We start from the raw sequence: 22,986 nt of genomic DNA, 5'->3' as shown, positions 1-22,986 counted from the left end.
ACGATTCAGAAATACACAAATCTAATTCGTAAATTCAAAACACTATTCATAAATGTGCAAATCTAATTCGTAAATTCAATACCCGATTTATAAATGCAGAAATCCTATTCATAAATTTAATACACGATTCGTAAATACACAAATTGAATTTGTATATTCAAAAAACGATTAGTAAATAAATCCAATTCATAAATTCACAAAACGATTCTAAATGTACACATCCAATTCATAAGTTCGAAACAAGATTCGTCCAATTCGGTAATTCAAATCACGATTAAAAAATACACAAATCCTATTCATAAATTCAAAACACGATTCGTAAATACACAAATCCAATTCGTAAATAAAAAAACTATTCATAATATACACACATCCAATTCATAAATACACAAGTCCAATTCATTAATTCAATACACGATTCATAAATGCTCAAATCCAATTCGTAAATTCAATAAACTATTCGTAAATGCACAAATCCCATTTGAAAATTCAAAACCCGATTCGTAATATACACAAATTCAATTCATAAATATACATATCCAATTCGTCAATTCAAAAAATGATTCGTTATATGCAGAAGTCCAATTCATAAATGCACAAATCCAATTCCTAAGTTCAAAACACGATTCGTCCAATTCGGAAGTTCAAAACATGATTCAAAAATACACAAATCCAATTCGGAAATGCTCAAATCCAATTGATAAATACACATCCAATTCGTAAATTCAAAACACAATTCGGGAAATTTTAAACATTATTCAAAAATACACAAATCTAATTCGGAAATTCAGAACACGATTCGTAAATGCACAAATCCAATTCGGAAATTCAGAACACGATTCGTAAATGCACAAATCCAATTAGTAAATTTAGAACACGGTTGATAAATACACAAATCCAATTCATAAATTCAGAACACGATTCATAAATACACAAATCCAATTCATTTGGGAATTTATTTTTTAATGTGCGAAAATTACAGACTCCATGTGCTATAACCTTTATACCAACAGTGACAAAGCATAACTGACCATTAGTTTCAATGGAGAGCTAGTGACCTCCGGTTATCAGAGCGACAGGACGTGGGCGAGTCAATCGATACGATAAAGTTGAAAATGCAAATGGCAGCTACAAAGTTGCTGGAAGTGTGAATGAAGCTTTATTCTTTCTCTGCTATAGTGTGAGTAAAAGAGTCTTTCCCTTTTTTTTGTTTCAGGATGCTTTTTAAGGAGAGTCGTGCGGTACACGGACACCTCACCGGCCTGTGAGTAAATCTTCATGTACATTTACACTCATGTTTGCAATCACCAATCAATAACATGTATTGTGGAGGGGTAATGCGGTTGAATGAGTATGCTCTGCTACTTCTTTTAGTTGACAAACATGCACGTTTTAACTTATAGTAATGTCCCATCATAAACATTTTTTTAATTATTATTCAAATAACATGCTATATGGTCACCGCTAGCCTATTGGTTTTAAATGCCAATCCAACTTTTTTTTCAATGCAATTTTGAAATGGTGCAAGTTTCTTACAGACAGGTTGGAATTGTTTTTGTGAAAATACAGTACTAGTGTTTAACCGATGTGTATGAGAAAGCAATAAAATAAACGCTTTATGCACATTAAGGGCATATTGATGTGTTGGTGATGTTTCAGTGGTCACCAGTGTTGCATCAGCTTAAGTGTGACATCACGCAAAGCAGCTTCCGGGTTCAAGCACCATATTAAACTGTATGGGGAACCTCAACAAATGGTAATAATAAACGTTTACAAAGCGGGGGGCCAGTGTCCTTGCAGAGTGTAGCTCCAACTTGCCTCAACACACCTGCCTGGAAGTTTGAAGTATACCTAGTAAAGCCTCACACTAGAGTTTGAGTATGCGAAATTCTGCCGTACTGTGCTATGAAAAGGGACGAGTTAAAACAAGATTAGACGTTAAAAAAGCGTGTGATTGCTCCATTTTTAAAATGTCTGTACAGAGAAGGTCATTCTTAACTTCTATTAGTCTCACCAGGGGCATAGATTTAGCGTGGACGGCGGGGACCCACCAATATCTAGCAACTATTGAAATGGCCTCGCCAATAATTTAATCCACTTAAAAAAATTTGCACTCTCAAAATGAGGAAAGGGTTAAATCACGTCCTCTCCTTGAGTCGTACCACCCCTAAACACATATGAATGCTGTGATTGGCTGTGCCTTTCGCTGCTGTCATGTGAGAGGCTGTAGCTGTGTTCAGATGTAACGGTGCCAAAACTGCAGGGGAATTTCTGTGCAAGAATAAGGTGTGACGAACACAAGTGAGGATGGCGACAGCAAAAAAAAAAAACAACACTAGTGAATGAGTTCATCATGATAATGCCGTTAATGCTCGTGTATTTCCCCGCTTTAACACACAGTCTATTGTTATAGTCTGATATAGTCTGTGATAATATGCCCTGAAAACTAACTGCAGAATAAACAGCTAAATGTAAAAGTGGGGTTGGAGGGGGTGGATTCACCCGTCCCCACCAATCTCAAGAGCAAACCTCTGCCCTTGAGTCTCACGCAAACACGTAATGCAATTTCGCTGGTCAGACTTCTACCAAAATTGAACTTAGGAACGTATAGATGTACGAAACTTGCCGCATGAGCTTGCATTTCCGGTCTGTCATCTATGGGGTGAAAAGTGCTGTGTGACTGCAGCATAAGACCTTCAGGTGTGTTCGATTGGGCTCGGAGAAAAACTCTGCAGGACACAGACCCTCCAAGAACAAGTTTGGTGACCCCTGCTATAGTAGATGTTCTAATTTCAGCTCCTGAAATATAAATGGGCTGTGTAAGTGAACTCTGTCTCCTTGCCTAGAGGACAACACATTAAACCACATGCTGGTCCAGAGGGGCTTCCCTCAAATTTAATTTGATTCTCGATTCTTTGGCAGGATTCTGTTAGAGGGCAACTCAGGGTGACAGAAATGTCACAATACAAAAACCATTCATGGTCCTAAAAAGGCCTTTATTTTTTATTTGAAGGTTCCTTCTACTGAAGTTGATATCTGTGTCATTGCTGCATGAAAACATGAAGTGAATTTCACTTGCCCTGTTTATGTGGTTGTTATGGTCAAGTTGTGGATGGTAAGAGGCTGGTGTACATTCTTATCCTTGATGTTCTTTACATGGATAAACAAGAAGTGGATTTATAGAGAGTGACACACCAGTGTTGGTAGCTTTCGTCTCAAAATAGCTTTGACTACAAAGACCTGAATAAATAATGTGTGGGAAAGGGTAGTGAGTAGATTATGTAGATGTTAAAAATGGAAAGTTGGAACATGGAAATCAAGGTCATATGAATTGATTTTGAGTCTCATAATACAGAAGAGATTTTAAAGATTGTTTGTGATTGAAGAATTTTATTTTTATTTGTTTAACAGAGGCAAGAAAAGGATTGTTCCAACCGCAAAAGCTGCCAAAATGACGGTATGTAAACCTTGACTGAACGACATCTTTCTGTTCGGGACCAGATTGTTTTTTTACTTGCTGTACTGTGACACCAATTCTCTGAAAACCTGTTCTCTCTGTAAAAGCATTTTAAATATCAAGTATGTTCTCTTAGATTTTGTCACATTCATTTCTGTGATGAATTTCTTATTTCGATAACTCTCTTGAAGCAATTTTTAACACTGTTACAGTTTAAGAGTTTTTAACAAAAAGAATTTGTTAAACCTTAATGTAATCTACATATCCAGTAAACATTTTCTTGCCATGAAAATGGTTGTAGAAGCTGGCATGGGATTACAAACAAACATCAACATATTCAAATGTCATTCTGAGATGTATCTTTTGTTCTTCACTTGATTTGCTGCAGGATATGGTCTGGACACAAAGACCTGCTCCAGGTGTTGGATCCACCTCAGCCTCACCTGCCTTACCTGCATGCAGACCTTCATCCCCGTCTGAGCCCATCTGCCTCTCAGATTCACTGGATGAGGATCTGGCAGCCAACTCTCTGGACTCCATCTCCCAAGCTCTCGCTCTCCTCAGTAATGCAGCCAAGGGCCTGACGCCCAACAACGGCATCGCCGCTTCCTCTGCTCCCAGTGTCCCCGGATCTTCATCAGGAGTCGCCCACTACTCTTCTCCTCTCTCACATTCCACCCTTTCAGCAAAAATGGAGCCTTCTGGTATCCCTCTGGGTAATATGAGCAGTATATCTACCTCTCCTTCCCTCTCCATCTCTTCTCCATCATCTTCCATGCGAGGCGACAACTTTGGGATCCTAAAAGATGGCGGGGCCTTGCAAAGACTCTCGGGGACACAGACTCACAGAGCTGGCGTTTCAGGAATGAGCACGGTGCAGTCCACAAAACCCCGTCCACCCCCTACTGCCTCACCCCTCTTGCCTCCACAGCAGAGGTCATATGGGACAATGGGAGTGAAGATGGTCCAGACTCCACCCCTAGTGAAAAACTGTGCAAATAAATCCACTACTGGTGGCAATACTGTAGTTTCCCAGCCACGTGTGAACACTATTCCCTCACAGCAGTCTCCTACTCCTCCTCCAACCACGTCATCTCCTTCTACCCTGCTGGCACAGGTTAAGACCATCCCACACAACCAGTCGAACTTCATCACGCCAATGCAGGCCACTCTTACTAAGTCTTCCCACAGTAGCAACTCTCCCATCATTAAACTCACGCCGCGACCCCCTGCTCCTACTCCTCCTCCATCTTCTTCACCCTCGCCTTCATCATCCCCTTCTCTTACTCATCCCAGACCCCAAATGATCCCCAGCTCACACCAGTTCAGCCCCAAGAGCCCTGCTTTCAGACCTCCCTTCACCACGCAAGCTGCCGGAGTCACATCTGCGGTCAAATCCATTTCAGGACAAGCTAGTTACAGTTTCGCAGGTGGACACAAATCCGCCAGTCCCCCCGTTGGTGGAGCTAGCATCACCAACACCACCCCAATGGCTGTGCCCCTGTCTGCTGGGTGCAAGGAAGGTAGTCCCTCCCCTTCGGCACCACCAGCCAATCACAACCAGCGGCAGAGGCAGGTGGGAGGGGCTTTCCAGGGTGCTAAATCTTCAACAAGTCGGGCATCAGCCATGACCCTGCCCTCTCCACCGGTCTCCTCTCATCTGTCACAGGTCAGTCCAGCACCCTCAGTCACTCCAAACTGGGTTATACGAAATATTTGCTCAGACTAAACCGGTTTCTGCTTTTGCTAAGCTCAGTTAAGTGAATGCTGCAGCCTACTTCATTTGACATTGTTGTTAGCATTTTTACATCTGAGGTTAGTCTGGACTGCTGATTGTTTCAGTTTCCTGTGCTGCTTTTTTGGGTTTTGGTTGCAACAATGTTGATTGAAACCGCATCAAGCGCACGCGTATGCTCCGGTGCAGCCTTTGTGTGGTCGCATAGCCCTCATCGTGGCCGATGTTGACATGCACCGTTCGAAAAATGTAACTACATGTTGCAATAACGTTTTGCGCAAGCTCTGTAATTGGTTGTGGTGACGAGCATGGGCGGTGCCGAGAGCAGCAAGCCCAATGGAGTGATTGTTCACAAGTGTCGAGTCCCGTGAAGGAGCTCCAGATTGAAACTGTTGTTTTGTGTTTACTTTATGATTAAAGTTGTTGCACGTCCGCCTGTTCCCGCCTCTAAATGAGCGAGTTTGTGCAACTTCTACATTAGGTAGCGTTCAGAAAAAAACAAAACACCAGTGAAGAAACTCAACGCAGAGGAACATAACCTACCCCCAGCTAGCGTTTCCAAAGTGTTATTGCAGAGCAACAGCAACAGAAAACAGCACACAGAAGTATAAATGCACGGCTAATGATCAAGGCAGGCATTGTGGGTCACACCGATCACTTGACGCAGAATTATGAATCAGGCTTAACCCTGACTGAATTCCATGAAAGCAGGCTAAATTGAGCTAAGTTAAGTTATTATAAAGATTTATTATTTGAAACTAGCCTAATGTTCATATATGACCAGACAAGAGACGTAAAATAGGTTCACACTAAGCTTGTTGTTATTCATTCAAAATTCTGACAAAGTTTTAGTTCAAATGTAAATAAAAGCTGAGAAATATTGTTTTCCCCAATGATGCCTCTTGTACATCGTCGTATTGTGACTTGTTTGTGTCATTTCCACTCCAACTTGCTGGTAGAATAAAAGTCCGAATTTGCCAGGGCTATGAATAATTTCAGGCTTGACTGTATGTATCATATTCTAGATTAAATAACATCAATTGGAAAATAAAAACCCAATTGAAGGAGCTTAAATGGATTATGACTGAATGGATCAAATAATTGAAACCGATAAAATAGATGCGCTGTATTTGGTAAGTGTTTGGTAAATTTAATTCTCATGATAAATTTCCTTGACTTTAATTGAATGTTAACTGCTTACATTTAAGCAAAGTGTAAATTGTTAATATGTTTCACCTCCTCGTATGTCTCCATTAAGTCTGTACAGTGGTCCCTCGTGAATCGTGGGAGTTACATTATAAAATAACCCACAATAGGCGAAATTCGCGAAGTAGTCAGCTTTTATTCTCTACAATTATTCTAGATGTTTTAAGGCTGTAAAACCCCTCACTACACACTTTATACACTTTTCTCAGACAGGCATTAACATTTTCACACTTTTCTCTCTCTTTTTAAACGCTTTCAAAGTTCAAACCTTCATAGAAGAATAAGTCCAGTATTATAGAATGAAACCAAAGTTCAAACCGCTTGATCTTCATTTATTTATTGTGTGATGGCACCATACAGCCGCGTAACTTCTACCTTTCTTTAGCTTGTCCAGAAGTTTTAGACACACGATGGTTAGCATCTTCCTCTGCCTTTTGGGTGCTACCGGGACGTAGGAGATTGATCGATAATGGTCTCCAGCCTATCAGGACACAAACAAATTGCCCCAGCAAACAATTTTGTGTTTAATAGACATCTAAACATCGACAGCTTGGCTAAAACAAGGCTAAATTTGGGCTGTCAGAGAAAATCTAATAGACGTGACGTCTAAGAATAGGCCAAAACTAGACTAGTCGTCAAATAGACAGATTAGACAGACCTTATTTGTGTAGTCATTCATTTCCGTCTATTTGACGACTAGTCTAGTTTTGGCCTATTCTTAGACGTCAATTAGATTTTCTCTGACAGCCCAAATTTAGCCTTGTTTTAGCCAAGACGACTATGTTTGGACGTCTATTAGACATCTATTAGACATCTTTTAAAAACAAAAAAATGCTTGCTGGGGTGCTAATCAGGACACAGAATACGGTGTGCTGTAGAAAAGAAGCATGTCAAATTGCACAAAACTCCGAGGCTACGAAAAGTGAACCGCGTTATATCGAGGGACCACTGTAATGGGAATTACCAGATCAGTTGGCCAGAGAGCCATTTTTACCTTAATTGGCTCCCATTGGGTTCCATATTTGCATCATTGATTCACTTTTTATGTTATCCTGGCTTTCTAAATTCTACTTTTGCACAATACCCCTGAGCTAATGTTGCAGTTGGAGCTGATCAATGCTGAAAATCACGTGCACAGTAGTAAAATGACTTCAATTATGAAATCAAAGAAGACATCAGAAGAGACTATGCCATATGTTCAACATGTGAACCAGTTAAGACAGAAGACAGGTGAAAGCTTTCAGCAGAAATCCATAGGAATAGAATGACGTCACGAAGCAGACTAATCACAGATCTTCAATCTATGTCATTGTGAGGTGTAGTTACATTGCTGCCAGTCATGGTGTATACACTACACAGGCTTTGTCATACCTACTGTATACACTCAACTCAGAAGTATAAATCATGCTTTGCTTTGACCAGCGCAGTGTAACCAAAGACTATGAAAGCACTAGATGTCTACACTAGAGGCAGAGCAGCACACTCATCTCAGACACTGATGAGTTCTATTAATAGCTTACTGACCCAAACAACAAAACCGTGTAAATCATTGCGTTCAGTGTAGAGCACTTCTAGCTGTTGCGATGCGGATGGCAAAATACATGACGTAAGCATTCTGCTGCTGTTTTATGCAAAGCAGCGTCAATAGTCGGTTACCTTAGCTTCAATACCCATTGCCTTAGTGTTGTTAGCTTGTTTGTTTTCACTCTGAGGCTATGTTAAGCTTTTTTTAAGCTCTAAGGCATTGGTCTCAAACTCGATTCCTGGAGGGCCGCAGATCTGCACAGTTTTACTCCAACCCTAATCAAACACACAGCTTAAAGTGTGTTCAATGTGAACGCTGAACAATCAAGGCAAACTTTAAGGTAGATCACCATCTGTAAGGTGTGAATAATAATGATACAGTAAACCTCAAACTCTGTAAACAAAACCAATTATGATAATCAAATCTGAGCTTTCATGGAACTAACAATCATTATTCAGGTACACACAGCAACATTACAAATTGTCAAGTTGAATGACTACGTTAGCTCTATGCTAAAACATCTTTCAGAGAGGGAGCTAGTAGCTGGGATGCACAAGAAAAGAAACCAAAAAGCCACTTTTATTTACAGTCTCCTCACTGCTGCTATACAGCACTCATTTTTGCTGTATGTGTACGTGTTGTTATTCTATGTTCAATGTTTTTCAACTAGGTGTACTGCGCCTCCATTGAAAATGACAGACTTACACCCTGAGCTTATTGGCATTCCTTCTAAGGCACGCGCTCGGCAACCACACTTTAATCAAACTATAGCCCTTATTCTGAACTATTTTAATCGATATTGACAATGGTGTTTGGCCAATAAATATCGTTACCAATTTTATCGCCAAGCCCTACTTTGAAACGTGCGTTTAAAAAAAAAAAAATTATTCGATGTTTGTCGTAATCTCATCCGAACCATGGAGAGGGTGGGAAATTGTGTAGCCACTACACAATTTTTTTAGATAACAGCCAGTAGCACTTTGATTTATCATATCTCTGACAGTGGGAGCGGTCAAACTCAAGCACATCAAATAAGAAGTGTCTTGAAGGGGGCGGGGCATGTCAGATATTAGAGAGCATTTGATTGGTCAGAGGATTTGATGAGAAACTGAAGTATGAGGTGACGTGAATAAAACCGTTGATGGATGTAGCCATGGGATAACTGTTTGAAATAACTGTTGGAAAAATCAAGGTTTTAAACCCATCAAAATTTTTTGCAATACCCGTTCCAAAGGCATGTGCACGATTTTTTTATTTACTTTTTTTTTTTTTTTTTTTTTCAGGACAACCGTATCTTCAGCTAAAAACATATCTAAAGATTCCGTTTTAAAAAATCTGTTTTTAAAACCAATGAAGACAGCAGAAGGCAATAATTAATTCAGCTTGACCTGTTTACTCTTCTAAAATATTTGAAATGTTTCTCAAAATTAAATATATTGTGTTCAGAGGGGGAAAAGTTTTTGTTTTTAACCCAGACAGTTAAAAATACTATATTTTAGAGCAGTAATCATAATACCATGATACCGTTAAACTTTTCTCCAAGGTTATCACACCGTCAGAATCTTAAACCGGCCCGTGCCTAGATGGACCTGACAAACTACAAGCTTTACATGTTTATATCTTCTAAATGTGAGTTTTGTCACTGTTTTAGAGCACACTCGCTTATCGATATCCTAAAAACACTGATACTAACATCTAAAAAACGTTTTAATTTCATGGGACCTTTAAGTGAGCCTATTTCTCCAAAACAGTGAAGTGTTCCTTTAAGATTGGTTGGAACATAGCCAAAAAAAAAAAAAGTGTCAGGCATTATTTTCAGAACACTTCTTTTATTGAGCATTAATGAAGTACTTTCTCCTGCAGGGGTCTCCGTCTTCTGGAAGTAACCTGTTAGGCTCTGTGCCCCCTTCACTCCCCCTGGGTTTCGGGATGCTTGGGGGTCTAGTGCCTGTTTCTCTCCCCTTCCAGTTCCCGTCGCTCCTCAACTTCAGCCCTACGGGCCCCGGAGTCCCCGGCTGCAGTAACATGGGCTCTTCATCCGCCCCCAACTCAGGATACACACTGGCACAGAGTGAGTGTGTGCAGATTTAATTTTTCCCATGGCCGTATGTTGACGTTGTCCGTGTTTGTGATGTAGCTAGCAAGCAGACGTGTCTAGTGCATTTCTCTGCATCTCCCTAATCTGTTTTTCTCCCCTTCTTTTCTTCCCCTGTGTTGGTGTGCTGCTGGATTGCTGTGCATCTCTCTCTCTGTGCTCTGTGTTTGCCCTGTCCTGCTGTCCTCCCCCAGATCTGTTTAAGAGTCTTCAGCCAGGGTCTCAGGTTGCTCTACCTCCTCACTTGCAGCTTGCTTTCTCAGGTAAACGCTGCAGTAAAGCCTCATCCCTTTAGCTCACTGTCGCCCTCTTGTGTTGTTGATCTTCACCTTTCTGTACTTCCCTTTGCTTGTTTCAATTGCTGTGTATATAAGTGATGATAATCGGCTCTCTTCCAAATACTAGTGTGCTGATAGGCAGCTATTTTTTCAGCTAAGTTGACTTGCTTTCTTTGCTAAGCGGTCAAAGATGTTTCAAATTTCCAAGCAGTGATTTATACATTTCCCAATATAGGACTTCTAATTATATAATAGAAAATATGTAAAGAAATGACAAATAAAATGACAAAAACGTTATTAAAAAGCTAGTATCTTAGCTGTTTCTTCAATTCAGCACTCCAATCAAGTCATTTATTTATTTATAATTTTTTTTACAAACGTTATAAGTCAGAATTATTAGCCCCTCTGTTTATTTTTTCCCCAATTTCAATAGGTTAATTAGGTTAACTAGGCAGATTAAGGTAATTAGGCAAGTTATTATATAATGATGGTTTGTTCTGTAGACTATCAAAAAAATTTTTGTTTAAAGGCGCTAATGATATTGACCTTAAAATGGTTCATAAAAAATTTTAAACCTGCTTTTATTCTTGCCGAAATTAAACCAATAAGACTTTCTCCAGAAGAAAAAATATTATCAGACATACTGTGAACATTTCCTTGCTCTGTTAAACATAATTTGGGAAATATTAAAAAAAGAAGGAAAAAATTCAAAGGGGGGCTAATAATTCTGACTTCAGCTGTATATAGATAGACATATGGATAGATAATTCTTCCGTTTTAATTGGATTCACACATTAATTTTCAATAAAAAGCAGTCCTCCAGTGTTTGTTTGAACAGGCCAATTAAAATTAATATTTAACTTTTCTAGAAAACATGGCAAGCTCTTTAAACCTCCCATTTCAATATGCCAATGAGCTGAAGGTAAATTCTATAGATCTATCTATTCATTTGGAAACATATTAGGTCCCTTTAATTAGTTGAGTCATTATCATTAAAATAGCACTGTCCATTTGTAAACATATACAGGGTTCATACACATTTTACACCAAGACTTTTCCAGAACTTTCAAGTACATTTTCATGATGTAATGTTTTATGTAATGCGACGTCTACATATACATGATGAATAATAAGACAAAACAATGATGGTCAAATTTATTACAGCATATCATAGAACACACAACAATCTATTTTGTTTAAATTTGTTTTTATATCTGTGTAAAATGGATTTTGATAATGCTTACACAGCACTAACAATGTCAGAGGTACTTTTTGGCCCAGAAAAGTAAAGACAACTAACCTATATTCAAGTTAAGGCTGCACATTTCAGCATCAATATTGCAATGTGTGCATCCGCAATAGTCACATCGCAGGATATGTAATGTTGGGATTAGAGTTTAATAGAGTTTAATCATAATGGAGGGAAAGTTTATCATCTGAACGCATTCTTATAGAGATAGTTCAGCCAGAAATGACTTACCATTTTCATTAAACCCTTCACTTGTTTCAAACATTTATGAGTTTTCTTTTCTTTTTTTAATGAACACAAAAGAATTTAATTGAATAACTCCTATAGTATTGAAACAAGTCAAGTGTGAGTAAATATTGAGTACATTTTAATCTTTGAGTAAACTGTCCTTTAAGGCCTGTGACTGTGTGAACATTTCAATATTTCACATTTTAAAACATCCGGCCACAAGATTTTTTTTTAAAGATTAAATAATATACAATGAAGACTTTGCAGTGTTGATTATTCAATATCTGTACCTGAACAGTGAATACCTGAAAACTATTATTCACTTTTATCTATATTTGATTTATTTTTGTTTGTCATTTATTTGTTTTATATTACTCAATATTCACTCCTCTACAAAATCTCCTTAATCAATCTAAATAAACCTGTTAAATCATCTGATGAAATTATATTCACGTCGCAATATACATCACAGAAATACAAAATAAGGTCATGTCAGATTTTTCCAATATTGCGCAGCCCTAATTTAACTACACAGAGATTTGTTCAACTAATTTCCATGACTTTTCCAAAATTTTGTGGGTTTTTCTGTTTTTCCAAAACTTTTCCAGGCTGGGAAAATGCCATGTCAAAATTCCATGATTTTTCCAGGTTTTGCATGACCGTATGAACCCTGTATATAGTACAGTGTTACAGTATGTTTAGCAACTGCTTCTTTCTACAGTTATTTTTGTAGATGATTCATAAGGTTTGGACTGTGATGCATGTTTGTCATTTCTGTTTTTAATTATCTTCATTTAAACAAATACATTTATTACAATTATTATTATTTTTCAAATTGGACCTTTAATCTATGCTAGCTCGCCTGCTGTCAAATAGTTGTAAAAAAGGAAACAGCATTTAGCTTCTCCATTAATCTGTTATGTTTTAACAGTGAATTAAAGTGGTAACAACAGTTATAGCTGTTTAAAATGAGGTTAATATAAAAGTACTGCAGTAAAATGTGATTTTATTAATTCATTTTAATTAATATTTGGTCCACCCTAAAAATTATTTGAATTGAAATCCTCCAAATTTCAGACTTTCACAAAAATAATAATGAGCTGCTGTACCAACAAAGGCCACTAGGTGACACCCGATTGATTGTTTTTAAGACACTTATTTACTACTGTCATTCATTCATTCATTTATTTTCCTTCAGCTTAGTCCCTGATTTATCAGAGGTCACCGCAGCAGAATGAACCCACAACTTCTCCAGCATATGTTTTACGCAGCAGATGCCCTTCCAGCTGTAACCCCACTATATCATATTACATTTCAGTCAATATTTTATTTGGACTAATAACAGAAATGCATTTTGTTTTGACTTAACAGGTTAAATGAATTTAAGGCAGCAGAATAATTTAAAGGGGCAGTTCACGTAAACAATTAAATAGTCTTCAATTACTTCAAAACCTATTTGAGTTTGTTAAACACAAAAGATATTCAGAAAAATGCTGGTTGCTGCGACTCATTGACTTGCATGGTAGGAAATTACTATGGAAGTCAACACCGGATTCCGAAAGTATACATGAGAGAGAGTAAATGATGTGAGGGTGAACTGTCCCTTACAATTGTACACTTTGCAACACAAGAGTTTGGAACAGATGACTAATAAATTGAATTAATTGATTTCATTTTACTTTGTGACACAATAGTCCCTTTCACACGTACAGACCTTTCTGGAAAATTACCAGCAATGTTACAGAAAGATCTGTATGTGTGAACAGGCCCTTTTTAAAATCACCGGTAAATTCGTTCCGGTGCTGCTCTGTGTGAACGCAGAAGGAAGATTGCCGTAAAGAGCGCGTTCACGATTAGAAGACGTCTACTTCAGCCAATCAGAACACTCAGACGCATTCACATCCGCGCTGTTTATGAAAGTAACGATATATTTCCAGACACATTTAGCTGCTTGATGTTAGTCAGAAAACATTTCTGTTCTTTAATGTCAACTGTGGAAAAAATGATCGAGAAAATTCTTCTGATAAAGCGCTGTTTGTTTACCTTCAAGCTCTGTGTGCACGTGAAGTGCAGGAGTGCTCTAGTGAGCGCCAACACACACCCATATTATGACCATCTCAACATGCTAAAGTGTTCCTCCATGTTTTCAGACAAGTTGTTTACAAACTCTTTGGATAGTCAAGTACTTTGGATGTAAAGTAGTGCGTAAACGTTTAGCTGTGGTTAGAGCTTCTGCCTTTGGATGTCTCTGGGACAAAAGCAGCTGCATGAATGCTAAAGCTTTAAATAAAAGTGAAACCTTCAAGCCGGATCCCTTACATCTACAAATATAAGCGCAGCCATTCAGAGCTCATTTCTGCTTGATGATGTCAGAATTTACCTCTATTTTGGAATGGGTGTGTGAATGGTCTTTTCTGGAAAAGTTCCGGAACGTCCTCATCTGTGTGAACAGCGCTTATTTAGAATTTTCTAGTAAAGTCGTCCAGATATTTACTGATATTACTGTGTGAAAGGGGCTATTGTGTCTTGTGCTACTTTAGTTTTGTCACAGTACTGGAATTGGGTACCAGTCGAAACTTAAAATCACGCTGATATTTGAACGCTGTTGTTCTTAAACTGTGCTGATTTGCCATTGTGTTCAACAGGAATGACTGTGATTGGTCGTGAAGGTCATCAGTTCACCGAACTCACCACTGTTTACTGAGTGGAACAACAGATGCAGGAACGCTGGAGCGATTTAAAACCACGATTCATCAGCAGATCACTTGTATGTCAGCTTATAGACAAACCAGCTGATCAACGTGACCTTAAAATGCTCCAGTGTCCCTGCATCTGTGGTTACACTCAGTAAACAGTGGTGAGTATGGTGAACTGATGACCTTCACGGCCAATCACAGTCATTTCTGTTGAGCACGTGAACACAATGGCAAATCAGCGCTGTTTAAGTACTTGCTTAAATTTTAAAAATGTCCATTTACCGCGAACATTTAAGTATCGATTGGTACCGAATTCCAGTATCGTGACAACACTAAATTAAGGCAAGACAAATGGTCACAATTCAATTTCTAAGTCATCTGTTCCAAACTCTTGTTGCAAATTGTAAGGGATAGCTCATTTACTCTCTCTCTCATGGGGTTTTAAACCTTTATGAGTTTGTAAAGAAGATATTTTGAAGAATGCTGGTTACTGGAACTTGACTTCCTTAATAATTTTTTTCCTACCATAGAAATCAGTGATTCCAGCAGTTTCAGAATATCTTCATTTGTGTTCACCAAACTCAAATAGGTTTTGAAGTGAAGGTGAGTAATTGATGAGAATTGAAATGTTCGCGTGAACTGCCCCTTTAAATAATTCTGCAGTCAACAGTCAAAACAAAGCACATTTCCAGTATAAGTCCAAAATATTGCGAATGTGATTGATGTGTACCTTATGTAGTGGTAAACAAGTGTCCTTTAAGAATAATCAATCAGGCATGACTCTCTCCTAGTGGCCTCTGTTGGAAAAACCTTTATTTGGGAGATCCAGTATCCAGAATTCCAGTATCCTGACCACCCTTCCTTATTTATTTTTCTCTTCAGATGCAAACCAAAGTCAGGGGGGAGACACGAAGAGGAAATCCCACTGACCTCCACCAGAATGTAGATGTCTTCAGCTGCTGGGATCAGATGAGGTGGTGGTCGGACACTGTACTGCGCATTCATCAAGCCCCCTTCAGTTAACACCATTCTGCTTTGAATCCATCAGGAGGATTGGAGTGAGCTGCTGCATTTGAATTCGATTTTGTTCGTCAACATGTTTACACGAGACCTTAATCACTGTGGACTTTGAGCTAGAGGAGGAAGAGGAGGAGTACGAAACAAAGCAACGTAACTTCTATTTAAGTTAAAGTTGGCTGGAAACCTGTGTTTATTTTCTTAATAGATCTTTTGTTAACTCCTAAAGGGACGCGCTAGTACGACCGGTTCCTTCTCCAGACTGTTAGAATAGTAGCTGTTGGGTAAATTATTGATCATGTTTTCCACAGGGACATATTATGACGTGTCGGTAGAATAAAATGGGTATGTATATATAAAGTATACATGAATACGATGTGCTCGACTTTTCTTTTGGAAGCTGGTGTGTATGACGTTCCTCATGTCTTGCTGTCTTTGGTGCTGCGTGCGTATCTCACTGGACCTTGTGAAAGATTCTTTTACAGATGAATGAGTGACGTGTGAAAGCTTTTCAGAGATAATAAATTATGATGATTATAGCCTACTTGAACTTTTAGTTTTGCTTAATAATAAGAATAATATATCAGTACAGAAACTCCCAAGACTTTCAATAAGACGCCTTAGTTTGTACGTTTAACTATGCAGGACTGTAAATGCTTCAATGCAATGTAAGCTAGAGCTCCACTTTTAGCTGCGTTTGTGTGGAGATTAATGTGTGTGTGTGTGTGGAGGTTTTTGTTCTGTCTGGTCCCTTCTTCCCCAATACCTCACTGGACAGCTAGATCTTCCTTCTGCATCTCATCATCACTAATCATGTCCAGCACTGCTCATCTGCATCTTCTGACTGTTTCAATGGCACCAAAGATGACGGCGGCGTTTGCTCTGTGTGGACAAGCAACAGGTCAGGTGTCTGTATGTGCTCGTTGTGTTTGTGTGTGTGAGATCTCTGCTCGTCTCTCTCTGTGGTTATCTTGTGATGGACAGACTTTTCAAATGGAGTTTTCTATATTTGCTTTATTTTATTGGTAAAGAAGCGCTCTATTGGAGCGGGCAGGATTTCCCCTTGAATTGATTTATGGGTAGATTATTTTTGTCTTGATCCTGGAATTATAATGCTGTCATTTTTGTTTCGAGTACAAGCTCTAAAGATTAATTCAATAAAAAAAGGTTTTAAAACAGGTGGATGTGCTTGTGGTTGTGTTAATCATGTACTGTTGTTAAGTGTAATGTTGTCCAGCCTGACTGCTCACAACCTTATGAATATTCATATGTGTAGATGTGTTACAGTTGAATAATCATGATACACAGTCATGTATATGTCTATATAATACACACATATCTAAAGAAAATGCGTGTGTATACACAATATGTAGTGTAAATGTATAAACACACACACACACACACACACACACACATAAAAACAAATCTAAACACACAAAAATACATATACATTTAAACACAAATACAGACACACATAAATACATATATACACTCACACAAAATTACACAAACAAAAAACAAACAGACAAAACAAACACACAGAAACACTTGGATAAACAAATCAAAAACACACACACTCACATAAACACAAAAACAAACACTGTCTCACATAAACACACACAAACAAAATTACACAAACATACAAACACACTCACACAAACAAAATTACACAAACATACACACTCACACAAACCAAAAACAGACACACAAACCAAAAACAGACAAACATACAAACAAACACACTCACACAAACCAAAAACAGACACACAAACAAACAAACACACTCAAACAGACATACAAACACACTCACACAAACCAAAAACAGACAAACATACAAACACACTCACACAAACCAAAAACAGACACACAAACAAACAAACACACTCAAACAGACATACAAACACACTCACACAAACCAAAAACAGACACACAAACAAACAAACACACTCAAACAGACATACAAACACACTCACACAAACCAAAAACAGACACACAAACAGACATACAAACAAACACACTCACACAAACCAAAAACAGACACACAAACAAAAACAAACATACAAACACACACACAAACCAAAAACAGACACACAAACATACAAACACACACACAAATCAAAAACAGACACACAAACCAAAAACAGACACACAAACAAACACACACACAAACCAAAAACAGACACACAAACAAAACACACTCACACAAACACTCACACAAACCAAAAACAGACACACAAACATACAAACACACACACAAATCAAAAACAGACACACAAACCAAAAACAGACACACAAACACACTCACACAAACCAAAAACAGACACACAAACAAACACTCACACAAACCAAAAACAGACACACAAACCAAAAACAGACACACAAACAAACAAACACACTCAAACAGACATACAAACACAAACCAAAAACAGACACACAAACAGACATACAAACAAACACACTCACACAAACCAAAAACAGACACACAAACAAACAAACACACTCAAACAGACATACAAACACACTCACACAAACCAAAAACAGACACACAAACAGACATACAAACAAACACACTCACACAAACCAAAAACAGACACACAAACAAAAACAAACATACAAACACACACACAAACCAAAAACAGACACACAAACATACAAACACACACACAAATCAAAAACAGACACACAAACCAAAAACAGACACACAAACAAACACACACACAAACCAAAAACAGACACACAAACAAAACACACTCACACAAACAAACACTCACACAAACCAAAAACAGACACACAAACATACAAACACACACACAAATCAAAAACAGACACACAAACCAAAAACAGACACACAAACAAACACACTCACACAAACCAAAAACAGACACACAAACAAACACTCACACAAACCAAAAACAGACACACAAACCAAAAACAGACACACAAACAAACAAACACACTCAAACAGACATACAAACACAAACCAAAAACAGACACACAAACAAACACACTCACATAAACACACACAAACCAAAAACAAACAAAAACACAGACTTACACACTCACATAAATCAAAACCAGAGACACACAAACATACACACATAAGCACGCACACACAAAATTTCTGTCTTGATCCTGGAATTATAAAGCTGTGATTTGTGTTTCGAGTACAAGCTCTAAAGATTATTCAATAAAAAAGTGCTGGTGGTTGTGTTATTAATGTGGTTGTGTTATAAAATTTAAACAAATACATACAAACACACTCACACAAACTAAAAACAGACACACAAATACACTGACACATACAAACACACAAATAAATATACCCACACAAATACAGACACACAAATGTACAAATTCACACACATAAAAACACAGACACACAAACAAGCATTTGTATGTGTTTATTTATGTGTGTGTTTTTGTTTCATACACATAAACATACACAAATACACACACACACACACACACACACACACACAAATACCCATATACACAAATACATAAACAGACACACACAAACACACACACACACACAAATGCACCCAGATTTGAAGTGGATGAATAAACTCCCAGATCACCTGTACAAGCACTCTTCTCCACATGAGCACTCGTCAGCCGTTGTATTCCCATAAGAGATGAAGCCGAGCATCAGAAACAGGAAGAGGCGTCCGTCTCTTCTACAATCAACCTTTTATTTATCTGTTTTTCCTTTACAAAACTCACTGTCATCTAGAAATAGTTACAGTATACAAGAGGAAAAACAAGAGGAAAGACGTCTGCAGCTGAACGCCTGGTCGTCAACAGCCAGTCCAATAACAGAAGTGATAATAATACCGCATTAATAATAATAATGATGATGATGATGATGATGATGATGATCATAGCTGCAATAATAGTAACAGGATGATGATGATGATAAAGCTTTAAACCAAATGAGTTCTCTTTACTTCTATAGCAAACCATCATTAACACTGATTCCCCAGGTCATCCTCAAATACAGGAGACTGATATACTGGATATGATCATACCATGGTAAAATACAACAAAAAAAGAGTAGGGGGGGATAGGGGGGTTACATAGCAGTTTCATTTCAATTTCCTTCATCTGCTTTTACCTTCATGTTAGCGTTTCTTCGTGACAAACTCTCATGGATGTTTTCTAGTTAGTGTCTAAGGCACTTTAAGAAACACGTCATTAAATGCTAACAGGTTAGTACACTTTCCGTTCGTCTAGTGTTCAAATCATCCCTAAACTCAAGTCTTTAAGAAAGCGGCTGTGAATGAACGTGTTCCAGTTGACGAATCCAATCTAGACGTTAATGTCTCAAACGCCTTCCTTCATATACTTCATCTAGTGGCTGTGATTCACATGTAGTGTATCAAATAGAGCAGCTGGACTTGGGATGTACCATCATTGTGTCACATATAGGGGGAAAACCTAAATAGATTATATATATATATATATATATAGGTAAAGGCTTGTAATGCTTGACGTGCATCCAGAAAGCATCATATTGGTTTCCAGTTGGATGGTGTCTCAGATGATGTGCAGTTAAAAGCGATTCGCAGTTACGCCAAATTTCGTAAAACATCTCCCAAACAGGAGGCCTCGAGTGAAACCAAGCCCAAATTACGAAGCCCGGTGACGAGATGTAGTGTTTTCACATTTATTTCGAGCCACATGACTTGCTTTAGTTTCTTTTAAAGCGAACGAGCAGCACATGCATCTCAACCGAGCCCGAAATTCTGAACTGTACAACTAAGATCCCATCCGTCACGTTTGCTTAGCTAGCTAAACTTGATTTGAGTGACCGTTTTGACCGAATGAGCGGAGCAAATGCACTGCTATAGTGTCGTGAAAGGCTACAGGAAAACACTAATGGGTCTTGAAGCATCTTGAATTGGGAGTAAGGCAGAGTTGATGGAGATGTAGCTTTTGTCTGAGTGTGTGTGTGTGTGTTTGTGTACCACGGAGAGCTGCAGAAGCAGAATGAGGTGTTGATGAAGGGTGTGTTATGTTATTCTGCTGGAGGAGGCTGGTTCTCGTTCAGATCGCTGGCTTTGCTGTCTGCGTCGTCGTCAGAGAAGTCTCCCTCCATCTGCAGCTGCCGGCGTCCCGAACGACTGGAGGAGAAGCTCACTGGACCTCCACGTCTGCAGGACACACACATCACAGACTTACTATGCACGTCATGATTTTGCTAAGCATGATGCCTTCCTGGAACATCATTTTTGTTGGAAAATGTAATCCATATCTATTCCTTACCCCCAAACCCAACCATAACTAAAAATTATTCCAAAAATCAGGAGGATAATAGATGGATAACAGTCATAAACCTAACCATAAGCCTACGCTGAACATAAACAGTAAACATATTCTTTCATTCTGATTGGCTGACTGGAATGTCGTTCCAGGATGAACACAGATGTTAATCCAGGAACATGTCCTACTTAGTTAAATCAGTTTGGTGGACTCACTATATTCAGGTTTCTTACACTTATAATGTGTTCAAGCACTTTACAAATGTGACGCATGACATATTTACACACATACGCATACCTCATCATCTATCAGATGTTTTCTTTAATAGTATTCAAAGGAAACTCCAAGCACAACATTGAATTACTGCCATCTGCCAATTCATACACAATATTCAAATATAATGATAATAATAATAATAATAATCCAACAGAAGATTCCTCTTGGTCTTAAAGCTTTCTTTGATTGGGTAGTTTCACAATTTATGATAGCATAGAAGTCAAACACGGGATAAGTGAGCTCATATAGGGGACCAATTCTGGACCTTTGTCAATGGAGGGTGAGTCTTTCGAACCACCTGAACCCCCCCCCCCTGGCTACGGGCCTGTAGTGTATATAAAAACGAAATATATATATATATATATATATATATATATATATATATATATATATATATATATATATATATATATATATATATATATATATATATATATATATATATATATAAAACAGACCCCTTAGTTTTCATGATTTCTTTGTGATCTTTTGCGATTCTGGTAATTCCCAGAAATCTGTGGATAATTTTGCGATTAAAAAAAATTTATTTTGTTTATATACACACATTATTATTATTATTATTTATATATATATATATATATATATATATATATATATATATATATATATATATATATATATATATATATATATATATATATATATATATATATATATATATATATATATATATATATATACACACACACATATACATACATACATATATATATATATATACATACATACATACATACATACATATATATATATATATACATATTCATGCATACACAAACACACACAGTTGAAGATTGAATTATTAGCCCCCCTGTTTATTTTTTCTGCTGGATTTTTCCAGCACATTTCTAATCATAATAGTTTTAATAATTCATTTCTAATAACTGATTTCTTTTATCTTTGTCATGATGACAGTAAGTAATATTTCACAAGACACTTCTATACAGCTTAAAGTGACATTTAAAGGCTTAACTAGGTTAATTAGGTTAACTAGGCAGGATAGGGTAATTATAAAAATGCCCAATTCGCACCACAGGATGATCTTTGCATTGATCTTACATGTAAATCACTCGCACTTCATCCGTGTATGCTTACTGCACAGGCTGCAAAACAATTTCGCCCCCCATTCCATGTAATGTTAGGATTGGGAGGGCGCAGGTGAGATGTCATTTTTCGAGAGACACTCAAATACATCACGTGCGCTGCGTATGCAACATTTATAAGTCATGTAAAGCAATTAATTGCAAACTGAAGTGAATATCATTTGATTATAGGGTTTGGAATCGGATGCTTTATGAGATTATTTATATTTTTTGCAATTATTTTGCGCTTAATTAAAAATTTTGCAGGATTGCAAAAAAAAATGCGACTTATTGTTGATTTAGTGTTGGATTCAGCGATCGTGGAATTGTGAAAAACTAGTGTATCTGATATTAAATTAAAAGTAACTAGTTACTTGAGTATTTTTTCATCGGATACTTTTTTACTCTTACTCAAGTAACTTTTAAGACTGTTACTTTGAGTAAAAATTTCCCTGAGTACTTGTACTTTTACCTGAGTATACATTTTAGTTACTCTACCCACTTCTATAAATAGATTTAAAAATGGCCGATTATAAAATACATCAGTGTATGTGTGTACCTGAGTCTGTTCTTGAGTGTGTTGACCTCTCGGCTCAGCGCCTCGCTGGCTTCAGTGGCGTCGTCCAGCTCCCTCTGCAGTTTCCTGCGGGAGGCGTTTGCTCGCGTCGCCTCCTCCTCAGCCTCCTCCAGCTGCCTCTTCAGCTGCTTCATGCGTGAGTTGGCCTTTTCCAACTAAACAGACACAACTCTAATGTCAGAGGTGTTTCGTTTGCTTTGACTGACAGTGTGTGAGAAGCTTTAACTGACCTGTTCTTTGTACTGGTCTGCATGGCGCCGCTCGTCCTCCACCTGCATGAAC

General features: G+C 37.9%; 2 protein-coding genes across 4 annotated transcripts in view; one reads left to right on the top strand and one right to left on the bottom strand.

The window, feature by feature from the left end:
- ubn2a (ubinuclein 2a) overlaps positions 1–16,665 on the top strand; it is a 32,998-nt gene extending 16,333 nt beyond the window's left edge. Inside the window, exons 12-17 of one of the 2 annotated variants that reach the window (XM_056459423.1) lie at positions 1,217–1,264; positions 3,412–3,457; positions 3,846–5,126; positions 9,787–9,994; positions 10,213–10,281; positions 15,352–16,665. In XM_056459423.1, coding sequence (XP_056315398.1) covers positions 1,217–1,264; positions 3,412–3,457; positions 3,846–5,126; positions 9,787–9,994; positions 10,213–10,281; positions 15,352–15,398 — 1,699 coding nt within the window. In that variant the 3' untranslated portion in view covers positions 15,399–16,665. The remainder of the gene's footprint in view (positions 1–1,216; positions 1,265–3,411; positions 3,458–3,845; positions 5,127–9,786; positions 9,995–10,212; positions 10,282–15,351) is intronic. The other variant, XM_056459424.1, reaches the window with a different exon arrangement.
- A 2,492-nt stretch (positions 16,666–19,157) lies between these two features.
- The window catches only part of myh10 (myosin, heavy chain 10, non-muscle), a 103,951-nt gene continuing 100,122 nt past the window's right edge, over positions 19,158–22,986 (bottom strand). For both annotated transcript variants that reach the window (XM_056459417.1, XM_056459418.1), the window contains 3 exons: positions 22,935–22,986; positions 22,687–22,859; positions 19,158–20,639 (listed from right to left, as the gene is read on the bottom strand). The exon at positions 22,935–22,986 is cut by the window's right edge and continues 57 nt beyond it. In XM_056459417.1, the coding sequence (XP_056315392.1) occupies positions 20,504–20,639; positions 22,687–22,859; positions 22,935–22,986 (361 nt within the window). In that variant the 3' untranslated portion in view covers positions 19,158–20,503. The remainder of the gene's footprint in view (positions 20,640–22,686; positions 22,860–22,934) is intronic.

Source organism: Danio aesculapii, chromosome 6 (assembly GCF_903798145.1).
Source record: "Danio aesculapii chromosome 6, fDanAes4.1, whole genome shotgun sequence".
NCBI classification, from domain to species: domain Eukaryota; kingdom Metazoa; phylum Chordata; class Actinopteri; order Cypriniformes; family Danionidae; genus Danio; species Danio aesculapii.
The sequence above is the reverse complement of the archived record's forward strand: the minus strand, read 5'-3'. Positions and strand labels throughout refer to the sequence as shown.